Source organism: Physeter macrocephalus, chromosome 2 (assembly GCF_002837175.3).
Source record: "Physeter macrocephalus isolate SW-GA chromosome 2, ASM283717v5, whole genome shotgun sequence".
Taxonomy (NCBI): Eukaryota; Metazoa; Chordata; class Mammalia; order Artiodactyla; family Physeteridae; genus Physeter; species Physeter macrocephalus.
The window spans coordinates 99,698,369-99,721,801 of NC_041215.1; the positions used below are offsets into that span (position 1 = coordinate 99,698,369).

Below are 23,433 nucleotides of genomic sequence, written 5' to 3' on the forward strand. Positions count from 1 at the left end.
TTGAATACATCTCTCACTTAACATGTTTGTGATATTAATGCTGATTGTCTTCAGTATATTCTGTTTAAGTAAGGAAATCTAGAGGACATTTTTAGAAAGCTTTCCACAATAACGAGTTAGAAAATTTTTATATTTTGTTAGTTAACTACAAATATTCAAAAAAAAATTCTTCAAGAACACTGGATAGTCATTATCATAATATATACAGCCCACTCTTATGATAAAACTTTAATGCTGTTTTTATGGATATATTCTTGTTTGTGTATGTATGTGTTTTGTATATATCCCCTTGGGACAAAATATGGTTTAGAACAGAGCTCTGAACTGGGATTCAGGGAGAGTGAGTCTAGTTCTTGCCCAGCCACAAACTAGCTCAGAAACTATGACTCATTCATCATGATTACCAGTTGCTGTCGAAATGCATGGGAAATAAATCCTACTTCTCATCTGTATTTTCATATCATATTCCAAGTAGTGTATTTAATTTTAATGGCCATATTTTAGTCAGGGCATCATATTTAATTGCTTCCAAAGGAGGGTTGATCAAGATGGTGCACTCAGTGAAGTTTTATCTGAGGAATGCTCAAAGGAACTGGGAAGGATCAACTTAGAGAAATGTGAAAGAGATCTAACAGCATTTGGTTTGGGAAGGGCCATGTGGAAGGTCATGTGGATAGGTGAAGAATTTACGGTGGTGGGAGGGATGCCAAGGTGAGATTGGCTGGAGAGAAATGAGGCAGTGAAGGAGATTACTGCAGAATAATTTAGAAGAGAGGTGCAGAGGGCATGAATCATGGTATAAGGAATTGGGAAGAGAAGATGATTAAGAGAATTATTTAAATGAGGGAATCAATAAGAAAAAGTTGATTAGATAAAGAATTTAAAGTCCATCTCTGTGAATACCAAATTTAGAACACAAATACAAATTGCAAAGTATATAAAGAAGTTTTGGAATTACTGTGAAGCCCTAATTTTCTTCAGTTGTGTGTACCTACTAACACTGAAGCAGCAAATATGAAGTATTTGTATGAAGTATTTGTATGAATTGTAAGTATTTGTATGAAGTATTTGTATGAAGTATTTGTATGAATACTTCAAATATGAAGTATTATACTTAACTGTATAATTTACAGATAAGTATAAAATACAGTCCTTCAAGAGATAGTCCTTTTATGTTTTTATAAGTTAACCTTGATCTCATTTTGAACCTAGACTTACTGGCAAAATTAAACACATTTATTTTTATAAAGTAAAGTAATATAGGAGAATAGAGTCCCCCAAATATGGCAGGTTTTTGGAAATTTGAAATTGTGGGAAGTAAAAAACTGAAAGTAACACCATTTGCAGAGGGGTACTCTAAATGCAATAGTGAGGAATTCATCAAGTACATCAAAGAAAGGAGTCTAGGGAGATAAATAAGTACATCTTATTATATATAATAAATAGGACAATAAGTAACTAAGATGAAAAAGTATATAGCATTTTTTGAAGAAAGGGAATTAGTGATACTTGAATAGAACAGACATTTGACCGTCTGTATAGAAGAATTGGAAGGAAGCTTTCAGAACATAAGTTTAATAATACACCAGATGCTGACTAGTTCAGCAAGTTGCGGCTTTGAGGGTAATGATTTGGCAAGTTTTTAGGAAAATGGACAATCAGAACCAAAGCAATTAAAATCCCAGCTGATGTTTTCCTTTCTAGGTCTGTCTCATTGACTTTTGTACTGTTATTTGCTCCTCCTTCCTCTTTTTTTTTTTTTCTTCTTTAACTCATGTTAAAACTGCTGTTTCTTTTCTTCTCTTTAGGATGTCTTCATATTATTTTCTTTTGAACATTTTCTATTCCCCCAGTTTCTGTTTTCTATTGCTATGATGCAGAACAACCCCAAAAATAGCTTGTAACAACAACTTATTAGTTCTTTTAATCTGTCAGGAATTTAGGCAGGATTCAGCTGGGCAGTTATTTTGCTCCACTTGACATCAGCTAGAGTGATTCACTCAAACTCTGCTAATCTGGGTTGGCTAGGGCAGTGCAGAGCTGGAAAGGTCCAAGAATGCCTCACTCTGTGTCTGCATCTTGATACTCCTCCACATGGCCTCTCTTCAGAGTCTAGACTGAGCTTCTTCGTAGCATAGTGGCCAGACTCCCTGAGCGAAAGCAAAAGGTGGCAGTCTTCTTTCAGACTAGGCCAGAACTGGCACAGCATCACTTCTGTTGTATTCTATTGGTCAAAGCAAGTCAAAAGGTCTGCTAAAATTTAGGGGCAAGGAATAGACTCCACCTCCTTATGGGTGGAGAAGAATGCTTACACAGGGAGGGAAGAAATTGATGATGGCCATCTTTGGAGACTCTGCTGCACATTCAGCTAGCCACAAGAAGCCTACTTATGCAGCAGTTAGAAGACTTAAACATCTGAAACATAGCTCACAGCTTATAAGCAAAACCAACAAGGAAATGCTCTGCTAGTCAGTAAGGATCTTCCAGAGAACTTGATTTTTACTTTCATACTGTTCTAACATACTTGATTATTTGCTTTTTTAAATGAACATTGATTAAAAGTAGAAATTTAAGTTGGAAGAGTTGTTAGTGATAGACTGATGAGAAGAAACTGGACTATTAAGAGAGAATATAGGAAAATCCAAACTTAAACAATGAATTACAATAATTAGAATTTATTAGTAGAGGACAGATTAAATGAGAAAGAAAATTTGTCTTGATTGCAAAGCTGTTAAGTCAGTTACTGATAGGTCATTTTCATATATCACCTCATTTAATCCTTATAAGAATCTCATTTTCATATTATAGATGAGTATTTTTAGGTTTAATAAATTTAACAAACTTGTCTAAGTCTCATAGAGGTAAACTGTAAATTTAGGATTTTAAGTCAAGCTTGACTCTGTCTGTTATGTCACATATGGGGAAAAGTGAGATTGTGTTAAACACAGAATGAAATTGAAAGGATTAAGCTTTCACTTTTTGGAACTTCCCATTCCCACACACTATTAAATGAGAGCAGCATTACATATATTTCACACATTTCATTCAGGTTGCATATAATAATACAGTACTATGTACCCTATTCTTAATTTGAAAGTATGTGAATTGGACCTTTTAGTCGAGTATTTGGAAAAAAATAACATGCAAATTTAGTTGGATTTTTCATCTGGTAGACCCTTTGATTAACTTCTAAAAATTTTTTCTCCTTTTCTAAATAATTTATAAAATTACCACCATTTATCCCCATAGGTGTTAACAAGTGAATACTGTTGCTAATTGTGGCTGTAGATTCAATTCTAATACCAGATGTTTTTTTCAGGGGAAACAGAAATGGTTTATGAAGCAAAACACAGAAGAATCAGCTATTGGAAGGAAGCTTTCAGATCATAAGTTAAATAATACACCAGATGCTGACTGGCTTCAGCTCAAGCCTCTTGCCGGTAGACAACAGTTCTGACTAAAGAGAAACCTTTAAAATATAAAAATTGAAATATTGCTTCTAAACTGTGCCTGAGTTGTTTGGAATTTCTTGTCTTTGTTGCTTCTCTAATACTAGTTTCTTTTATTTCCTTACATGTATCTTAACTGATTTTGTTAGTGTTTTGTTTATTTTCAGTGTTATTTATGCTGGAATGTGGGACCAATTAATTATATTACAGGGCAAGGAGCACATTGCACTTTTTACTTTACAGAAGGAAAAAAATGAAATAAACAGAACGGCTTTGGATTAGTGTTTTATTTCTTGGTAATGCAAAAATCTCCGTGCCCTCCATATGTGATTGTTTTCATGTGAAAAAAGGAGAATTGGTCTTTGTACTTAAAGGAGAGTGGTCCCTGTACTGAAAATCTCTGTTCATCCATTCATCTACTGTGTTTCATGATAGATGTAATGAGGTAGCTTACAATTTTCAGGGAAATAATATTTAAACATAATTTTTCCCTTTTGTGAACTTGTGTTTCCCCTGAGTGTACTAAGGATTTTCTGCAGAAAAGGGGGAGCCTAGACGCTAACTGTAGACTCTGCCCCAAAATACAATTTGGAAAGCATTAGAATCTTTGTCACATAATAAGTAGCTTTTGTAAACTAGGTGAGAGGCCAACCTTAATTAAAAAAAGAAAAAAGTATCAGTGTTATCACTTGTATGGGTTTTTGAACTTCATTCTAGTAATGATCTAGAATTGATCTTGGTCAGATAGGTAGAGCACTAGAGGATGCAAGTGATATAAATTTTGTCTTTGTTTTTTAAATGATAAGAGAAGGTTAGGTTGGGTAAACTTTGTTCTCTGAAAAATTATGGGCATATTTTGTTACCCTGTGCATGCTACAGTAACTTTCCACCCTTTTATTTTCATCAGCTGTTGATGATGTGCTCCTTAAGTTTCACAGTGTCTTCATGCATACCAATTTATGTCCTCACTTCACCTGCTATTTCAGTTCCCTTCCATTTACTTCATCTGGTTCATCTTTTGGACTCTCAAAACCCCAGTTTGTTTTGTGTGTGTGCACACGTGTATTTACTTATTTATTAGTTTGATTTGTTTTTTTATATTTATTTATTTAGGAATTTTAAAGACATTCACTTAGGAAATGTTCATTACACTGCTGTTTTGCCTGGGTTTAAATTAAGCAAATATGCATTCATTTACTTGCTGATAAAGCATATCCTTTGCCATTATAAATATAGGAACTGATGACTCGGTTGTTTCTGAAGATCGACTTAATGAAACTGAACTGACAGATTTAGAAGGCCAACAAGAATCCCCTCCTAAAAATTATCTTTGTATAGAAGAGGAGAAAATCATGGCCCATTCTCACAGTGATGGATTACATACCATTCATGAGCATGATCTCCATGCTGCTGCACATAACCACCATGACGAGAGTAAAACTGTGCTGAGGAAGCATAATCATCAGTGGCACCACAAACATTCTCATCATTCACACGGTCCCTGTCATTCCGGATCAGATCTGAAAGAAACAGGAATAGCTAATATCGCTTGGATGGTGATCATGGGGGATGGCATCCACAACTTCAGTGATGGGTTAGCAATTGGTAAGTAGGCTTGAAACTTGGGTTATAATTTGTTATTCTTTAAGACCATTTTCCTTCTTCCACTGTTTTAATACTGGCTTGGAGCTTAACAAATATATTATTATATATTATTCTGTCATTTGGCCTTTCCAAAGACTATGTTAGTGTTTTTGATAAGTTTATTTGGGGGCATAAAGGTATAATTTCAGTGGGTTTTTCTTTGAACATATAAACAAATTCCACAGTGTACTTCTTTGATACCTTGATTTCTTACTGAAGGCGTAGTCACCATATTGAAAAAGCTACCTTAACATATTTTCAATACATTTATATGTCTCTGATTGAAAACAAATGAATTTCAATCTTGGGTTTAAAAATTCTTTTACATTTGAAAAAGTGAAGAAAAATTTTACAATAGTAAAAATCCATTATATCAAATTCAAACATCATATTAGAATCTTACTAATATAAACTGATGTTACCAGTTTAGGAGAACATTAAATGTGATCAATACATAATTTTCTTTGAGATCCAGACTCTATTAAATAATCATTCAGAAGTAGGCCTTGGTTTCTTTCAAAAGAGACCATATTCTTGAAGCCACAGTGGCTGTCAGTGTTAAAGAGTAAAGAATTTTACTAGTAGAATCAGACGCATTTGTACCTCTGATTTCAGTATTCAGGACCATCAGACAAATAATAATTTATGCCATTTATGCTCTAGACCTAGAAAAGTTTGGATAAGGATACTAGGCATTTAAATATCTATAAATATTAGTATGCGAGAGCAAGTGCAATTATAGACTTATATGATTTAAGATTGAGGGTTTCACACTACCAGTCAGGGACTGAAACACTAAAAACTGTTACTACTCCAAAGCTATTAGTGAATTAGAAGGTTACACAAATAGAGAATTTAATTCAATAGGGAATGTTTCTTTCATTGAGTAGCTCTTTCTCTGGTTGTCACATACCTATTGCACTTCACTCACTGTATGTTCAAAAACTATAGTGTGTGAGATTACTGAGTCACTCATACATTATGAAATTAATTTAGATAGGCAAAAGAGAATGCAGCTGTCATTATGAATGAAAATAGAAAAACAGAAGATCAGTAAATGTCACTTGAATTTTTTCCTCCCCCCCACCCCCCCACCTCAGGAGCAGCTTTCAGTGCTGGATTGACGGGCGGAATCAGTACTTCTATAGCTGTCTTCTGTCATGAACTGCCACATGAATTAGGTAACACGACCTTAAAATTTTTACCAGATTTCATGAAATGCAAGACTTAATCTAAATGCATCTAAATTTTAGAGATGTTAAAGCATAAAAAATGGCTGATGGCAAGTATACAGTATCATCATTCTCTTGTTTATTGTATAATTTTTGTTAATGTGCTTCTAAAAAATGTGTGTTGTTTTATGTGTATTTTTATTTTATGTAAACAATATTGTTATAGCCCACTCTGTTTCTTATCTTATTTACTAATCATTACGTTTTTAAACTCCAAGCAGGTTACCATGAGTTAATGTAGTATGTTGTTTCTGCCCAGTACCCAGAGGTGTACATTTACCACATTTTTACTTATCTAGCACCTAGTATTGGACACACCACCTGTTCTTTAATTTCCTGCCACCACAGATAATGGTGCATTGAACATTGGTAGACTTGGTTCTTAGAGACCCTTGTGAGAACATCTTTTGGGGTATATACCTGGGAACAGAATCGATGGGTCCTAAGATATGTATGCCTAAGAGTACCATATCACTATCCAGAGTAACTGAACTAGTGTCCTCTCTACCAGCAATAACTGAGAGTACCTATGTTTCCACATCCCTGGTAACACTTGGCATTAACTTTCTAATTTTTGCCAATTTATAAGGTGTACAATGATATTTCTCTGTTGTTTTAGTGGGCATTTATTGATCTAGCAATGGTTTTTTAGTTTCTCTTCTTGTGTTTTGGTTTCCTTCTTCTATAAATTGAAAAATGGAAGAAAAAAATGTGTACATTCACGTAGAAAATATCTGAGGGATGTGAAGATGACGTTAACTTGAAAGAAAAAAAAATACATCTTTTCAGTATCCAAGGAATTTCTTCACGTGCCCTTTCTAATTTAAGATTTTTCTTGAATTTATCAGGCTGTGAGACATCTATCATATCATTTGACTGTCTTGATTGGCAGTAAACTTATTTGCTCCCTTTGAATAGAATTAATTCATATAATTTTCTTAGAAAGTTACCAACTGCTCACATAAAGCAAAACAATCTCTTAGTGCTTATTTGGTGCTGATTCTTTAGGGCTTGATTCCTTATAGTTGTTTTGTTTACCTTGTCAACCTTGGACATGCAGTCATATATCTTGCTTATGCCACATAATCCTTTACCCAGACCCTTCATTGTCTTTTGCTTGGGCAGTTTCCATAGTGAACGTTTATATCTCTGGTTTCATTCTGTTCCAGTGTGTCTTTTATACCTATTGCCAAATATATCTTCTTGCCATGTGACTGTGTTATTATGTGACTAGATGTGACTTGCTTATTTAATCAAAATCTTTCAGTCCCCTTCCCTTATATATAAAGTAAAAGCTGAGATTCATTAGTTCTACTTTCAATGACCTTCACATCTGCTTCTACCTACCTTTCCTGCCTCACTCACTGTACTTGCTGTTGCTTGTTTTCCACTTCACCCAAACACAATTCACCAAACATGCACTCTGGGTGCCTGAACCTGTTTCTTTGCTTATTCCCTCCTCCTAATTGGCTTGTCCTACTAGCTCTATCTAGTATAGCACGTTAAGAGTCTTTTTTCCTGTAACTTCAGTACAGTCCTCCAGTACCGCATGCCTCGGGATTACTCTTTCCTCTAAACTTTATCACTTAACTTTCTCTAGGTCCTTCTTTTGGTGCTTAATATATTTCCATTTTAGATGGAAATATACTAAGCACCAAATAGACGTCCTATTTCTTTCTTTTTTTTTTTTTTTTTTTTTGCGGTACGCGGGCCTCTCACTGCTGTGGCCTCTCCGGTTGCGGAGCACAGGCTCCGGACGCGCAGGCTCAGAGGCCATGGCTCACGCGCCCAGCCGCTCCGGGGCACGAACCCATGTCCTCCGCATCAGCAGGCGGACTCTCAACCACTGCGCCACCAGGGAAGCCCAGATGTCCTATTTCTTACAATGTAGATTCTTTGTGTGCAGATACTGTATCTCACACCCTTCTCTAACTACTTTCCTATGTTAGTAAGAGAATGATATGCCAAATACTTCCTTGTATTTCCATAGCAACACAAATCAAGACTTGTCAGTTTTTATATATGAGAAACATTGCCTAATAGTTTTAACCTTTCTTTTTTTTTTTTTTTAGTCACACACACATCCACGGTATGCTAGGGAAACCTTCAACTTCCTTCCTACCCACCCACTACCCCCTAAAAGTAGTATGTCAGGCCACTTCATGATTAAGTTTGGTTATACTGAATTGCCCTTACCCCCCGTGATCCACTTCGGCACAGAACTGATAGCAGAGAGTTTGGAAATGAGGGATGGTTGCCTTCCTGTCACTTACTCCTTTTTTTTTTTTTCTCTATAGTTTCTTATTGAGGGAGTGACACATAACGATAGCCACATGTAAAACAAATGCAATATGTATCTTATTGGCTAGGTAAGCGCTTGCTTGATACCCAGTGCAGAGCTCTGGTAAAAGCTTGAGCCAGGACACCTCAGTGAAATATTGAGACCCCAAATCTTTACTTGTTTTACTCCACAAACCAGAGATTAAGATGTTACTGTTGCTGTGAAAGGAAACACCAATCCAAAGTATACATCTGCTTTGCCAGAAGGAGAGGAGTGAGACATTATGAGAATGTACATTTTCCCCCAAAGCCTTGTGCTAAATTGACGTAAACTGCCCCATATTCTAGTTGCCTGGGATCCTAGGGAAGAAAGATCATAAAGAAATAACTCAGCTTCCTCCTCTGGAGGTGGCAGAAAAGGCTTCACCTTTTTTATCCGTCAACAAGGTGGAAGTGGTCTAAAGGAAGTTTTAAAAAATGCTCGTGGAGCCTAATTTTTGCCTTTAAGGCATAGTAATGGAGTACTTTGGTAAAATAGGGCCAGATATATGCCTCTACTCTGATTAGATTATCTACTCTTACTCACTTGGGGAGGAACAGAATGTAGAGACAGACATAGAAGCTTCTTAGTCAGAATTCCCAGGCAAGGGAAAAATCAGTCCCCTGGAGGCTGAGATAGATGCATGGCAGGTGGATAGCGACAAGTCCTCTTCCCACTTAATAGGTTAAGATGTTGGCAAAGCAGCATAATACGTCACATTCCAGGATAATTTATTTAATATAAAACCTGTTTTGCCCTAGATAAATTTTTTATTATGAATTCTTAAAACTAATCTGAGATTTCTATACTAAAGTCATACCCTAAGGGGGAAAACATGTGCAGTTAACCCTGAACAACATGGGTTTGAACTGTACAGGTCAACTTATATGCAGATTTTTTCTATAGTAAATACTACAGTACTACACGATCTGCAGTTGGTTGAATCTGCACATGTGGAATTGAGGATATGGAGGGCTGACTATAAGTTATATGCAGCTTTTCGACTGGGCCCCTGAGTTGTTCAGGGGTCACTTATGTTGAAATTACATTGTAGTACCTTGGAGATCCTGATCTGCAGTCCAGTCAGTAATTCCAAGATTTGATGTTCCTCTTCTGAACAGATTGCTGTTTCCCTAATGGTGTTCCAGGTAGGGTTTTTTTGTGTGTGTTTAGGAATGTGATATGAAAAACCATGTGTACTTTTAAACCTTAAAACAATATAGGGAGGTTCACTCTGAGAGGTGTGCAGAAATTGAAACCATCTGAAGAAATAGAAAACCCATATCTCTCATTTCATGTTTGCCGTGGGGTGTGGTAATGGATGAAATTACCTGATTTATTACTACTCTTTCTTCTATTTTTCCAAACTTGTATAGCTGAATTTAAGTAAGTTGCAATATTATTCTGTTGCATTCTTTCCACTTTTTTTCCACCCTTTCAGTAAGGAGCTGTATTTGAAACATTTGAAAAATTATTTGTAAGAAAACCTGTATAAGAATGTATAAAGGTGAAGTGAGGTTGAGGATAATCCAGAAGGGCAGATGGTCCAAACTCTGTTCTTGACATTGAGTAATGTTTCAACTTCAAGGAAATAACATTTTGATAAATAAATGTAGCTATGTTATTAAGACTTCGCTTAGAGAGGCCATCTATAATGCTGTCCATTTTTTCCTTTCCTCTCATGTGTACTGAGTTAAATAGAAATTAAAAATAAGATACTCATAATGTGCTGAATTGTCCAGGGAAAATTGAACATTCACTGTTTAGATTTATACATGTGTATACATGCATTATTTAAGACAAAAAGAACCTTAAAATACTTACTTAAAAAATCTCAAGGGTTGATATTAACAGATACTGACATAATTATAACATTGGATCACATTAACAGCTTTGGCAGACACACCTCATTCTTTGTGCTAATGATATCCTTTGTCAGCAGAAAGGAAAGAATATTGATTTATCAAAAGGTGAATAGATTTGCTTATCAGTGTAAATTCCAACTGTGGATATTCCTTTTGATTTATTTTTCAAATGTTTATACAGGTTCTTACTGAGAAGGGAAGGGTAGAAAAATGTGCAGATAACTTTGAGAAATTATAACCTGAGATAAGACTAGGACAAAGATAGATTTTTAAATGAAATAATTCATCTTGATACAAGAACATCATATAAAAGTTATTTATATGCTAGCAATGAACAATTAGAAATTGAAATTTTTAAAAAGTACTGCTTACAGTAACACCAAAAAACACAAACTACTTTGGTTAAATCTAACAAAATTACATAGAATCTGTATGCTGAAAACTACAATTTGCCAACAAAAGAAATCAAAGGAAACCTAAATGAAGATCTATTATAGGTTTATGGACCAGAAGACTCAGTATTTTTAATATACTAATTCTCTCTATAGATTCATTACATTCCCAGTTAAAATCTCAGCAGGCTTTTTTGGAGACAAATGAGTTTTTTCCAAAAATTTTTATGGAAAGGGAAAGGAATGGCCAGAAGAATTTTGAAAAAGTACACCAAAGTTGAATTTAAGACTTATTTTAAATCCACAATAATCAAAACAATTTATATTGGTTACAGAATAGGCATATTAATCAGTGGAACAGAGTATAGAATCCCAGAAAAATGCAAAGGAAATTCCATGTAGAAAGAATAGTTTGTTCAACAAATGTTGCTGCCATAATTGGATGTCTACTTGCAAAAAAATCCTCCCACCACAGACAAAAATTAACTCAAAATGGATCATTGATCTAAATGAAAAAAATTTAAATATAAAATACTTTTAGAAGAAAACATAGGAGAAAATCTTTGTGTTTTTTGGATTAGGCAGGTTGTTCTTAGATACAGTACCAAAAGCATGCTCCACTAAGGAAAAAAGTAAGAAAGTGGACTTCATAAAAAGTAAAAACTCTACACAAAAGACACTTAAAAGAATGAAGAGACAAGCCACAGTCTGGGAATAAGTATTTGGAAAATATTTATCTAACAAAAAACTTAGGATATTTAAAGACCTCTCAACTCAGTAATAAGAAAACCAACACTTCAACAACAACAAAAAAATGGGTAAAAGACTTGAACAGGCATTTCACTAAAGAAGTTATACCGATAACAGATAAACACATGAGAATTCAGGTACTGGATTTGTCATTGTGGGCTGAAAAGGATGGGGAGCAACCAGAACTCTCATAAATTGCTGCCAGAAATCCCACTCCTAGGTATCTACATACAAGAGATGAAGACTTTTGTTGACACAAAAATCTATTTATGAATGTATATAGTGGCTTTATTCATAATTGCCCCAAATTGGAAACAACCTAAACGTCTTTAAGCTGCTGAATGGGTAAATAAGCTATTGTTCATCTTTGGGATATTCCTTAGCAGTAAAAAGCAATGGTTTTCTGGTATAAATTGTAACATGGATGAATCTTACACACATCATGCTAAGTGAAAAAAATGTAGACTCAAAGGACTACATACTGTATGATTCAATTTATATGATGTTCTGGGAAAGGCAAAACTGTAGGGACAGAAAGCAGATCAATGATTGCCTAGGATTGAGGGGCCTGAGGAAATTTGCGGGGGCAGGGGCAGGTCATGATGAAATAGTTCTATAGTTTGATGGCGGTTATGGTTACATGGTATGTACTTTTGTCAAACCTCATAGAACGCAAGGTCAGAAGAGCGGGGAATTGTGTATGTAGGTTACACCTTAATTTTTTAAAGTATTAACTAAATAATTCATCTTGAATCTTGACTAGTTAATTCATGCTGTTTGGTTGTTATTCAGGGATGAAAGCAATCATCTTCCTACGCAGTAATATCAGGGAAGGCATCAAAATTGATAGAGTTTTACCTATGATATTTGGTTCACTGAGTATTCAGTAATGCTCCTTTTAAAATCCTATTTTGAAATTACAAAAGGAAACACTGTATTTTATAACCTAAAAGACACTTCTGTAGTCTCATTTTGTATTACCTAACTGCCTGCTAAATGAAATTGTCCCTTTAACACAACTGATGGGTGAGTTATTGAAAGTATGGTGAGGAAATTTGCAGAGGAAGAAGTTAGGGAACTCTTTCCTTAGAGGAGGCCGAGAAAGAAAGGCCAGAGGAACTTAAAACTCTAGGGGAGAGAAGAGGTAAAAGCTGACATTGAATCCAAGTCTCGCAGGAGAATTAAGTATTTAGGATCAGAGGGAAAAGATGTAGGAAGAATAGTATTAGATGGAAAACTGGAGAATGGCAGTTTAGAAGCCATTGGTAGATAATCTCCTTAGGTGTATTATCTTAACTTTCCCAAATAATGTTGCAGGATGTAGTTTGTAGCAATTCATTGAAACATGGAAAATTATGCCTTGCACTGATTTCTTTGTTGTTAACTTCTACTTATCTATTATAAATGAGAACCTTGTAATCATAACTTAAAAAAAAACCTAGATCATGTACTTTTAGTCATGTAAGATCCCTTCTTAAGGGAAAGAAACAAGCCCCTGCCCCCGACCTCAGTATTCTATATAGTACCTTGCATATACTGAATGTTCAGTAATTGATTGGACATTTGCATATTTAGTAACAAAAATTAAAACAAAAAAATTGTTATAATTAGTAAAACTATTGCTTTCGGCCCTTTAGCTTAAAGACTATTAGTTCTAGCAGCATTTTGCCCTTCTAGTAATGTCTCTCTAAACAATATTTAATCCTTTCTTTTTTTTTTTAATCCTTTCTTTACCTAGTGTTCCAGCTTTAGAAAAATGAGTAAGAAAAGTCTCTTTATTCTTTTTTTACATTTTTAGGATTTTCAGAATTAAGATTTAATTTTTCTTTTGGAATAAATAAAACATAAATATAAACAGCATACAGAGTCTGTTACCTCTGTTCTTTCTTAGCTCATTTCCCTTTGAAAAAAGGGCAGAGATCAGAACAGAGAACTCTCTTTGCTGCTCACAAAAAGAGCAGTGGTGAAGTTCTTTTTTTTCTTATGTTTTTCTTGTGTTTTTTAAAGTTTTCATTTCACGTTATCCAGTAAAATTGACCTTGCTTTTTGATGTACAGTTCTTTGAATTTTAACATGTATATAGATTTGTGTCAGCGCTGCCACCATCAAGGGTAACAGTTCCATCACCTCAACAAACCCCCTCATGCAATCCCTTTATAGTCACATCCCTTTTCTATCCTTGCCCCTTGGTGACCACTGAGGGTTCTCCATCACTATAGTTTTATCTTTTTGAGAATATCATATAAATGGAATCATGTATAACCTTTCAGACTATCTTTCAGCATCAAGCCTTCGAGATTCACCCAAGTTTTTGCATGTATTAAGGTTTAAGTAAAAAGTGAAATTTCATTATAAAGGTATATCTTTTTTATGTCATTCTTAATTTTGTTTTTTATTGGTGTTTTCCTGAATTTGTGTGTAAAATCCTGTGGTTTTAAAACTCACATTATGTCTTAACTGCAGGTGATTTTGCAGTTCTTCTTAAAGCAGGCATGACTGTAAAACAAGCAATTGTATACAACCTCCTCTCTGCCATGATGGCTTACATAGGCATGCTCATAGGCACAGCTGTTGGTCAGTATGCCAATAACATCACACTTTGGATCTTTGCCATCACTGCAGGCATGTTCCTCTACGTAGCCTTGGTGGATATGGTAAGACAGCTTATTTTATATTTTTGTTGTTATACTAAATCTTTAAATAGAATGCAACTTCCAAAAATGGAAGTAATCTGGATGTAGTTTGAAAGACTAATAAATATAACCCATTTTAAAGACATGTGATATCTTAAATAAAGAAAAGAAAGACATTTAAGTAGGAGGATTCCTTTGGAAACCAGTTATCCTAAAGGTTTTTGACCAAATAATATTACTACTCAAAGTAATCGTCAGTAGTATTTAAAGAAATAATTACAGAATTATTATACTACTTAGAAGGTTTTGTAATATTGGGGTGGAAATGTTTTTTTGTTGTTAACAAAATAATTCTTTGAGCTTGCTTTATAGCAAACAAGAAGGAAATACTATACCTCTTAGGTAAGCCAGTCTTCTGCAGGAAATGGTGTATATTCCAAGGGATTTATGAAATTTCCCTTATTTCTAACTTCACTTTAAAGTTAATAAATCTAAACTAACAATTAGTTTTATTTTAATTTTACTTTAATATCCTAAACGTGTTAGGCAGTGCGTTTGCAGAACTAACAATTTGGTTACCTTCTGTTTTTAACTAGATAGTGTATTCACTTTTCTTTCTGGTGGGATCTGTTAGATAGTCTCATATCAAATTATATAACCTAAATTTTTAATGACTATTTATTATAGAAAGTGTAGAAAATAAGAAAAAATAAAAGTTATTTATATGTTGTACCTAGAGGCAGCCATTTCCCCCTCTCTCCTTAGGCCTCTAGTGCCTCATTTATTGTCCTCCTGCTCAGCTGATGACCTTGCTTCCTATTTCATGGAGAACACCAAAGCCACCAAGACCAGTTCCAAACAGCTCTCATCACCATTTCTACTCATTTCCCTGTATCGATGCCTGTTTTAACATCATTCTTTTCACCATGAAGAAATGTTTCTGTTCCTAGCTAGAGCCAGCTCCTTCAAACTGTTCCCTAGACCTTATCTATCCCCTCTCTCACTAACTCCCTTAAATTTCCCCCTCTTTTTCCTGCATCATTTGTTTTTCCCTCTCTGCTGGATCATTTCTATCAGCGTGTAAACCTCGTTACTTTTCCCATCTTAAAACGGTAGGGGAAAAGGATCTTTTTAAACTCCAGTTTCAGTTTTAGCTACCACCCTATTTATTACTCTCCTTCCCTGTTATAGCAAATCACCCTTTCTTGTTTTTTAATTCTCTTCTCTCATGAGTCTAGCTCATCAGGTTTTCTCCCTGACTGCTCTGCCATGTTACTTTGTCAGATCTACCATTGACCACGACATTATTGCTCAGTCCGCTGGTCACTTAGGCTGCCCATCTTCATTTCACTTGTCCTAACAGCAGCATTTGGCTGTTGATCATTCTCTTCTCTTTGGAATGCCTCCTGGTCCGTTGGCTTCTGTACCACCACCATTTCCTGGCTTCCCACCTTTCTAGCTTTCTTAGTCTTTTGCTGGATCTTCTTCTCTTCCCTTACCTCTGAATGTTGGTGAAAGGCCTCTAAGTAATCTTATCTAGTCTCATGGCTTTAAATATTTATTGGCTGATAATTCCTAAGTTCACATCTTTAGCCCAGGCCTTTTCCTTAACTCCAGATTAGCCTGTCTACCTGCTTACCTGAATATCTAAAACGTGTTGCCAACTTAATATGTTCAGAAACTAGCTCTTGGTATTTGCCAGCCCTGCTCCTTGCACCAGCACCACCTATAGAATCCCACATCTATTAATAATAACTTTATTCTTCTGGTTGCTCAGATCAAAACCCTGAGTTCATTCGTTGACTCCCCTCTTTCTGTCCTTCCCACATCTGCTGAGGGCTCCATCTCCTCCTCACCTCCACTCCACTCTCATTCCAGCCACCGTCATCTTTCTCTTTCTAACTGTTCTCCCTGCTTCTGCCCTTGCCCCTGTCCACCACACTCTATATCTACAACACACCTTGGGAGATTTTTGTGTGTGTGATCCTTGCAAGATTAGATCATGTCACTTGTGAGCTTCAAATCCCTCAGTGGTTTTCCATCTTATTCAGAGTAGAAGCACAAAGTTCTTCTTTTGACCTTCAAGGTTTTTAATCCTCCTGAGCATTTCTTCTCCCTTTCCATCCCTAACTTTCCTAACCTTACCTCACCTCCTCTCCTGCTCCTCTACGAGGCACACTCTGCCTCAGGGCCCTGGTTCCTGCTGGTCACTCCTGTGGAATATCTCGCAGACATTCTCCTGGCTAGCTTCCTCACTTCTTGAGGCATCCTATCTAAAATTTCAGTCTCTACACCAACATTTCACATCCTCTATTCCTACTTTACTTTTTTTCCTTTGCACTTGTATCTCAATCTACTAATAACACATTAAACATTTTATTTATTGAGCTCATTGTGTATCCCACTGTGATATCAGTTCTGGGAAGGCAGGCGTTTTTGTCATATTTCATTTACTGCTGGAGATGTAGTTCATAATTAGTTGAATGAAGAATGAATGAGCTAATTCTTATATTAGAGAGCTAAAAGTGTAAAAAGAACCAGAGAGTCATTACAGTAAGGATTTATATTCTAATGAAGAAGAAAAGCAGCCATTAATTATAATTCTTTGGATACGTGTTATGATAGAGTGGTGCAACATGTTTGTGGAACTACAGAGGGAGGCTGGCTAAAAAATTGGGTAATAAAATTAGGGAAGTTTTCCTGGAATAGGAAATTTGAGCCAAGTCTTAAAGAAGGTAAAAGAGTTTATTGGAAGCAAGAGGAAAGGGCATATAAGAAAACAGAATAATAAATAGCATCATTCTTTGACCAGTGAGTCTACTCCTGGGACTGTATTCTGAGGAAATAAAGTAAAAATGATTACAACTAATAAAACAAGCAAGCAAACAAATAAAAATAAAACCATATGAAAATGTTCTTTGCAGAGTAGTTATAATGTCGCAATTGGAAACACCTAAATATTCTAGAAGACAGGGACAAACTATCCACATATATTTTAGGGTTCATTTAGGAAATAGATAATATATCTACAGTGTCATTAATTAGGTAGTTGGTGATCGGATCATGAGTCATACAACATGCCATGCTAAAAAGATTAAAGCTTATCTTGTAAAGTTTGGGGGACCATTAAAAGGTTTAAGCAACAATGACATTATCTCATTTTTATTTTAGAAAGACCACTTTGGCTATAAGGGGGAAGTTTTTATTGATGTATAGTCATTCAGTAAGATAGCAACAGTACCAGAAGTTTTAGTACCTTTAGGATACCCAGTTGGAAGCATCTGGTTTTTAGGGGGCTTTGGATAGCACCTGTTTATCAACCAATTGCACGTTAACAACTGTGGTCATAGAGGTAGGTACTGGCTGGCTCTTAGCTGTGGTTATGACAGACGATATTGGCGTTGGCATTCAGGAGAGAACTGAATGTGCGGGAGGCACTACGGTGCCTCTTCTTGCTGGTATGTGCACATATCTAGAGGGGATATTTCTGTGAAACGTACAATGTTTATGCTTAAATATTAAGGAAAGTTAGAACTGAAAGTTTTTGTAACAGTAAAAACTTGGGGGGAAATGTAATAAAATAGTCTTCTTACTGAAACCATAGGTAGGAACTTGCCAGTTTTAGTCTTAATCCAGGGGTTGGCAAGGGACAGATAGTAAATATTTAAGCTTGTGGACCATATAGTCTCTGTCACAATTATTCAGCCTTGACATTTGTTTTTATTTTAGAAAGACCACTTTGGCTATAAGGGGGAAGTTTTTATTGATGTATAGTCATTCAGTAAGATAGCAACAGTACCAGAAGTTTTAGTACCTTTAGGATACCCAGTTGGAAGCATCTGGTTTTTAGGGGGCTTTGGATAGCACCTGTTTATCAACCAATCTGGAGCATTGTTGCACGTTAACAACTGTGGTCATAGAGGTAGGTACTGGCTGGCTCTTAGCTGTGGTTATGACAGACGATATTGGCGTTGGCATTCAGGAGAGAACTGAATGTGCGGGAGGCACTACGGTGCCTCTTCTTGCTGGTATGTGCACATATCTAGAGGGGATATTTCTGTGAAACGTACAATGTTTATGCTTAAATATTAAGGAAAGTTAGAACTGAAAGTTTTTGTAACAGTAAAAACTTGGGGGGAAATGTAATAAAATAGTCTTCTTACTGAAACCATAGGTAGGAACTTGCCAGTTTTAGTCTTAATCCAGGGGTTGGCAAGGGACAGATAGTAAATATTTAAGCTTGTGGACCATATAGTCTCTGTCACAATTATTCAGCCTTGACATTTGTAATGATCTCTGTCACAACTACTTAATTCTGCTGGATAAGAACAGTAACCTCCATTAGCGTACACTACTGCCATAGACTTCTAAACAGAATAGATGACCAGCATGAAGTACTTCTTAAATAGGACCCTCAGGAGATTGTTAAATATACTGTAGCACTGTCAGAGCATGGTAGTTGGATTAATTGTACTCATTATTAATAATGATTAATGGCGTTTCTTCCTAGGCAGGCATTATGTACTTAACGCTACATTTCTCCTCCCTAAACCCCAAGGCACCAAGATATTGTTTGGAGTAAAGCTTAGTGTCAAATAGAGAGTAGCATATCAATGTCATCTTTCTGTAGATATTCACTGCAAACTTGAAAAAAACAACAGAAAAGTGAACGTGAAAATTGGAAATAGTTCTTTTGCAATTTTGATTAGGTTTGGGTGGGAAGAATTTATGCTTATAATCACATACATTCCGTCTTCAGCAAATCTCATTTACTTAGACACGTTAAAGATTTAAGTTTTATACTTTGAACTATGGATTTATTTTTTAAATTTCTTAAAATTTATTTTTTGGCTGTGTTGGGACTTCATTGCTGTGCGCGGGCTTTCTCTGGTGGTGGCGGATGGGGGCTACTCTTCGTTGCAGTGCGCGGGCTTCTCATTGCAGTGGCTTCTCGTTGCAGAGCACGGGCTCTAGGCGTGTGGGCTTCAGTAGTTGCAGCATGTGGGCTTCAGTAGTTGTGGCTCGTGGGATCTAGAGCGCAGGCTCAGTAGTTGTAGCACACAGGCTTAGTTGTTCTACGGCATGTGGGATCTTCCCGGACCAGGGGTCGAACCCGTGTCCCCTGCATTGGTAGGCAGATTCTTAACCACTGCACCACCAGGGAAGTCCCTGAACTATGTCTTTTTTTTAAAATAAATTTTATTTATTTATTTATCTTCGGCTGGATTGGGTCTTCGTTGCATGCGGGTTTTCTCTAGTTGCAGCGAGCGGGGGCTATTCTTCGTTGCAGTGCGCGGGCTTCTCATTGTGGTGGCTTCTCTTTGTTGAGGAGCACAGGCCCTAGGCATGCGGGCTTCACTTGTTGTGGCATGCAGGCTCAGTAGTTGTGGCTCGTGGGCTCTAGAGCACAGGCTCAGTAGTTGTGGCGCACGGGCTTAGTTGCTCTGCAGCATGTGGGATCTTCCCGGATGAGGGCTCAAACTCGTGTCCCCTGCATTGGCAGGCAGATTCTTAACCACTGCACCACCAGGGAAGTCCCTGGATTATTTTTAAATGTAATATATGCTCGTGCTTTAGAAGTTGAGCTGTACTTTTCAATGCACTGTGCCTTTAAAGATATTGGAAACTTTAAAATTTTTTAAATTTTATCACTTATGAGAATAGAGTACACTGTGAAGGCAGTGTGCTTAACTTGGTAGTAGTTCTGCTGTGTAGCCTTGATATACTATTTTCTGTGTCTGTCGTCGGAAGGAAAATAATGGCTTTTAAGGGCATAGAGATACCAATTTGGGGATTATCTGTTAATGTGTACCCTTGATGAAATGTGCAGTTGTAAATGAGAATTTTAGATGGAAAAGGGTGAAGAAATGATACAATTTTGAATGAAATATCCCCCAAAGGAATCTTACTTTCTCAGTGAGCTTAAGACATATCAGTAAGTGTGGGAATTGTGGTGTTCTTTTCTGAGAGTCTTATTTGCAACAGTAACTTGTCTTATACTTTAGCATAAATGTCAGTGGACAGTAACTTTTAAAAAGTGACTAATATATTATGTGCATTTGTTGGGGGATGAGGAGGGTACAGATACTTAGTACACAGCTAGAGCGTAAAATTTCTTAGGGTTTGACTAAAATATGTGTTATGGTTAACATTGTTTCAATAAAATAGTTATTAGTTGTGCTTTAGTCACTAGTTTTCTTAAGTAGGAAAATGTAAAAAAAAAATGAGCAGAATATTATACAAAATTGCTTTAAAATATTTTAAAAATATTTTTTAGCTGCCAGAAATGTTGCATGGTGATGGTGACAATGAAGAACATGGCTTCTGTCCAGTGGGGCAATTCATTCTTCAGAATTTAGGATTGCTGTTTGGATTTGCCATCATGCTGGTAATTGCCCTCTATGAAGACAAAATTGTGTTTGACCTCCAGTTTTGACCATTCCCAGCAATCACTGCTGATTACAAGAATGTTACCATGCAGCTTTGCATCTGTTCCTTGTACTGTAAGCACATTGCTCAGAGAAAAGTCAGTGGCTTGCACTACTTACAAGTTCATAGATTCGAGCCTGACCACAAAGACCGGTGCTCAGTACTGTTTTCCCTGCATGAAGGGGTCTTTTAGAAATATAAAGCTTGTGATAAAGAAAGGAGAAAACGGGACTCCGTGAACCGATGTTGATATAGGTTTGATTAAGACTTTTTTAAAAAATAATCATATAAAACACTAAAGTAGTCTCTTTATTAGTAGAAACTTCTGTGGCTATGCAGAAATAGAAATTGAACCAAAAAAAATCACTTAAACTTTAAAAATATTTTAAATGGACTTTGTGCAGACTTTTCTTTGTGCTAAAAATGAATTGTAGTGTCCTTTAATTCAGCTCCATATATACATGTGGTAATAGGGATCAACTTGACACAGCTTTGAATCTGCAGAAAGTAGACTATAGCACCTAGAGGAAAGCTCAGGCTGCATTAGAATATGGATTTAGCATTGGGAAAAGCCCTTATTCTTGAATCTAGAGTTACTATTTTTGTATATATTTGCATAGGATTTAAACTTGCAGCCTAAACTACTGAAATTTGTGATTGTACATTTGTGTGAGCTTCAGTTTAATGAAAGATTCATAACGGTTCTTTGTATTAATATTATACTTGGTGTTTGGGTTTTGTTTTTTTTTTAACTTTTGTTTTTGTCTTGGGTTTTTTGGTGGGGGTAAGGGGTTGGAGCATGTGGTAAAATGTTTTTTCCTTAAAATTGTAACCCTTCAGAAAATGTCAGCGAAATGAAGAACCCAAACATGGTCTAAATATTCAGATTTCCTTTAGTTATTTGGGAAATTTAAGTTTTAAATGTACGCAGTGCTCTACCAGTTTGGCATTGGAACCTAGAGCACATGCTGTGGCTGGAGGTAACGTTGTAAGGCGGCAAGTTTACCGTGTCCATAATCTGTGCGTGGAGTTGTCAAAACGGATATGAGGATGATCTCCGTTGATGCCATGGCTGTCATGGTACCAGGTACCAGGTAACTTGGAAGATGCATTTAAGTTCAGTAACTCAGCTGAAATCACTTGATCATTTTGTGCCAAGATATGCTGTTGGTGCCTGATAGGGATTAGTCTCTTTTTTTTAGGTACCCTGTTCTCCTGCCATAAATTGTGAATGATTTGTGAGAAGTGCAAGCCATGTTTATCCTGAATTTTGACCTAATAATTTGTAGTATTAATCATATGCATGTAGCTCTCTGTGTGCCACATGGTCTTCATTTATGCCAGGTAAACTGTATTTGAACTACGTGCAGGCAGCTTTGTTTTAATCTGCTTGGCTACCTGTGTGGCTGCTTTAAAAATCTTATTGTTCAGATATTTAAGAGCCAAAATCGTTCCTTTCCATTTGAAATGTATTCATTTAGTCCTCCTCCTTTCCCCAGTTCCTTTCCTCTTACTCCATGAACTTTAAAACAAAAAACAAAACTGAAAGCAGCACGTGCATTCAGGTATTAAGAGTATTGCCAGTGTTTCTTCTTTATGCTGTAAGCAAGGGAGCTTATTAGATGTTATTTCATTAATTTATGCCTGAATTTGAAAAATTATTTCTGGCTTTCTCCATGGCCTCCTGTAACAAGTAGGAGTTGTATACGTAGATTACTTTCAGCATTGGGCACTGAATTAGGACAGTCCTCATCTCATTGCTTGGCCCCTCAAGCAACCTAGCTAAAAGGTGCTGATATTTTATTTAGTACTGCCAACTTCAAGTGATTCAAATATCTTGCTTTCTGAACCAAGATATATTTATAGTTCATTTTGGGGTTTTTATGCCCAAGGAGGATTCTGCATTCCAGCATTAAATCTGCTTATTTTAAAAACTTTTATGAAAAGCAACAGCTGGAATATACTCCCAGACTTAAAAAGAAATGCCTGATTTAAAGCAAATAGGTTATGCTGAAGTATATAAAAGTTTTTTTACCCTCTCAAAACTGCTATTTTCTTTATTTGCTAGATTTCTTTAAACTTTTAAGAGGGCTGTAACAGTTGCTGCTAGTATTTTGTTTAGGGTTCCACGAGTATTTAGTTTTTACATCAATCATCAATCATCCTAATGTATAGTTTCAAGTCTTACTAGACAATCTGAATTCCACTACATTTCTCTTTGGCTCCAACATTCCATTTAGCTTGACCAGTCTAATTTAACATGTGTTTGTTGGAGGTCATTAATGTTACTTGTACAATGCTGTCACTGTGTGACATCCATATGAATTTTGGTGTATATCACATTGCATTCAATCAGCTGTGATTATGCTTAGAAATACTATAGTAAGTAGATGCAGTGTGAATTTATTCCATTAACAGTAAGTAAGTCAGTGGCTTAAATGTGATTGATTATGGTCCTGCAAGGTGATACTTGCTAAAATGTCTAAACTTCTTTTTGTTGTAACTGAATTATTTTTTAAAAATTTATAAAGCTGGAAATGATCAAATGCTGTTTTTTTTTTCATTGTCAACAGTGGTGTGTCATTTTATGTATGTTCCTGATGCTTATGGAACGCTCCCAAAATAAAGTTATTCAAAAAGAGCAAATATACCAGTGTGTCTTGTTTAGTCTTTATGTTAGATTCCTTACACTGAAGTATGAATCATTTTAAATATAGGC

General features: G+C 36.0%; 1 protein-coding gene across 4 annotated transcripts in view; it reads left to right on the plus strand.

Moving 5' to 3' along the window:
- The window catches only part of SLC39A10 (solute carrier family 39 member 10), a 111,141-nt gene extending 87,769 nt beyond the window's left edge, over nt 1-23,372 (plus strand). For all 4 annotated transcript variants that reach the window (XM_007115955.4, XM_007115957.4, XM_007115956.4 and 1 more), the window contains 5 exons: nt 3,320-3,440; nt 4,686-5,054; nt 6,194-6,274; nt 14,116-14,306; nt 20,563-23,372. In XM_007115955.4, the coding sequence (XP_007116017.2) occupies nt 3,320-3,440; nt 4,686-5,054; nt 6,194-6,274; nt 14,116-14,306; nt 20,563-20,721 (921 nt within the window). In that variant the 3' untranslated portion in view covers nt 20,722-23,372. The remainder of the gene's footprint in view (nt 1-3,319; nt 3,441-4,685; nt 5,055-6,193; nt 6,275-14,115; nt 14,307-20,562) is intronic.
- Nucleotides 23,373-23,433: the final 61 nt, after the last annotated feature.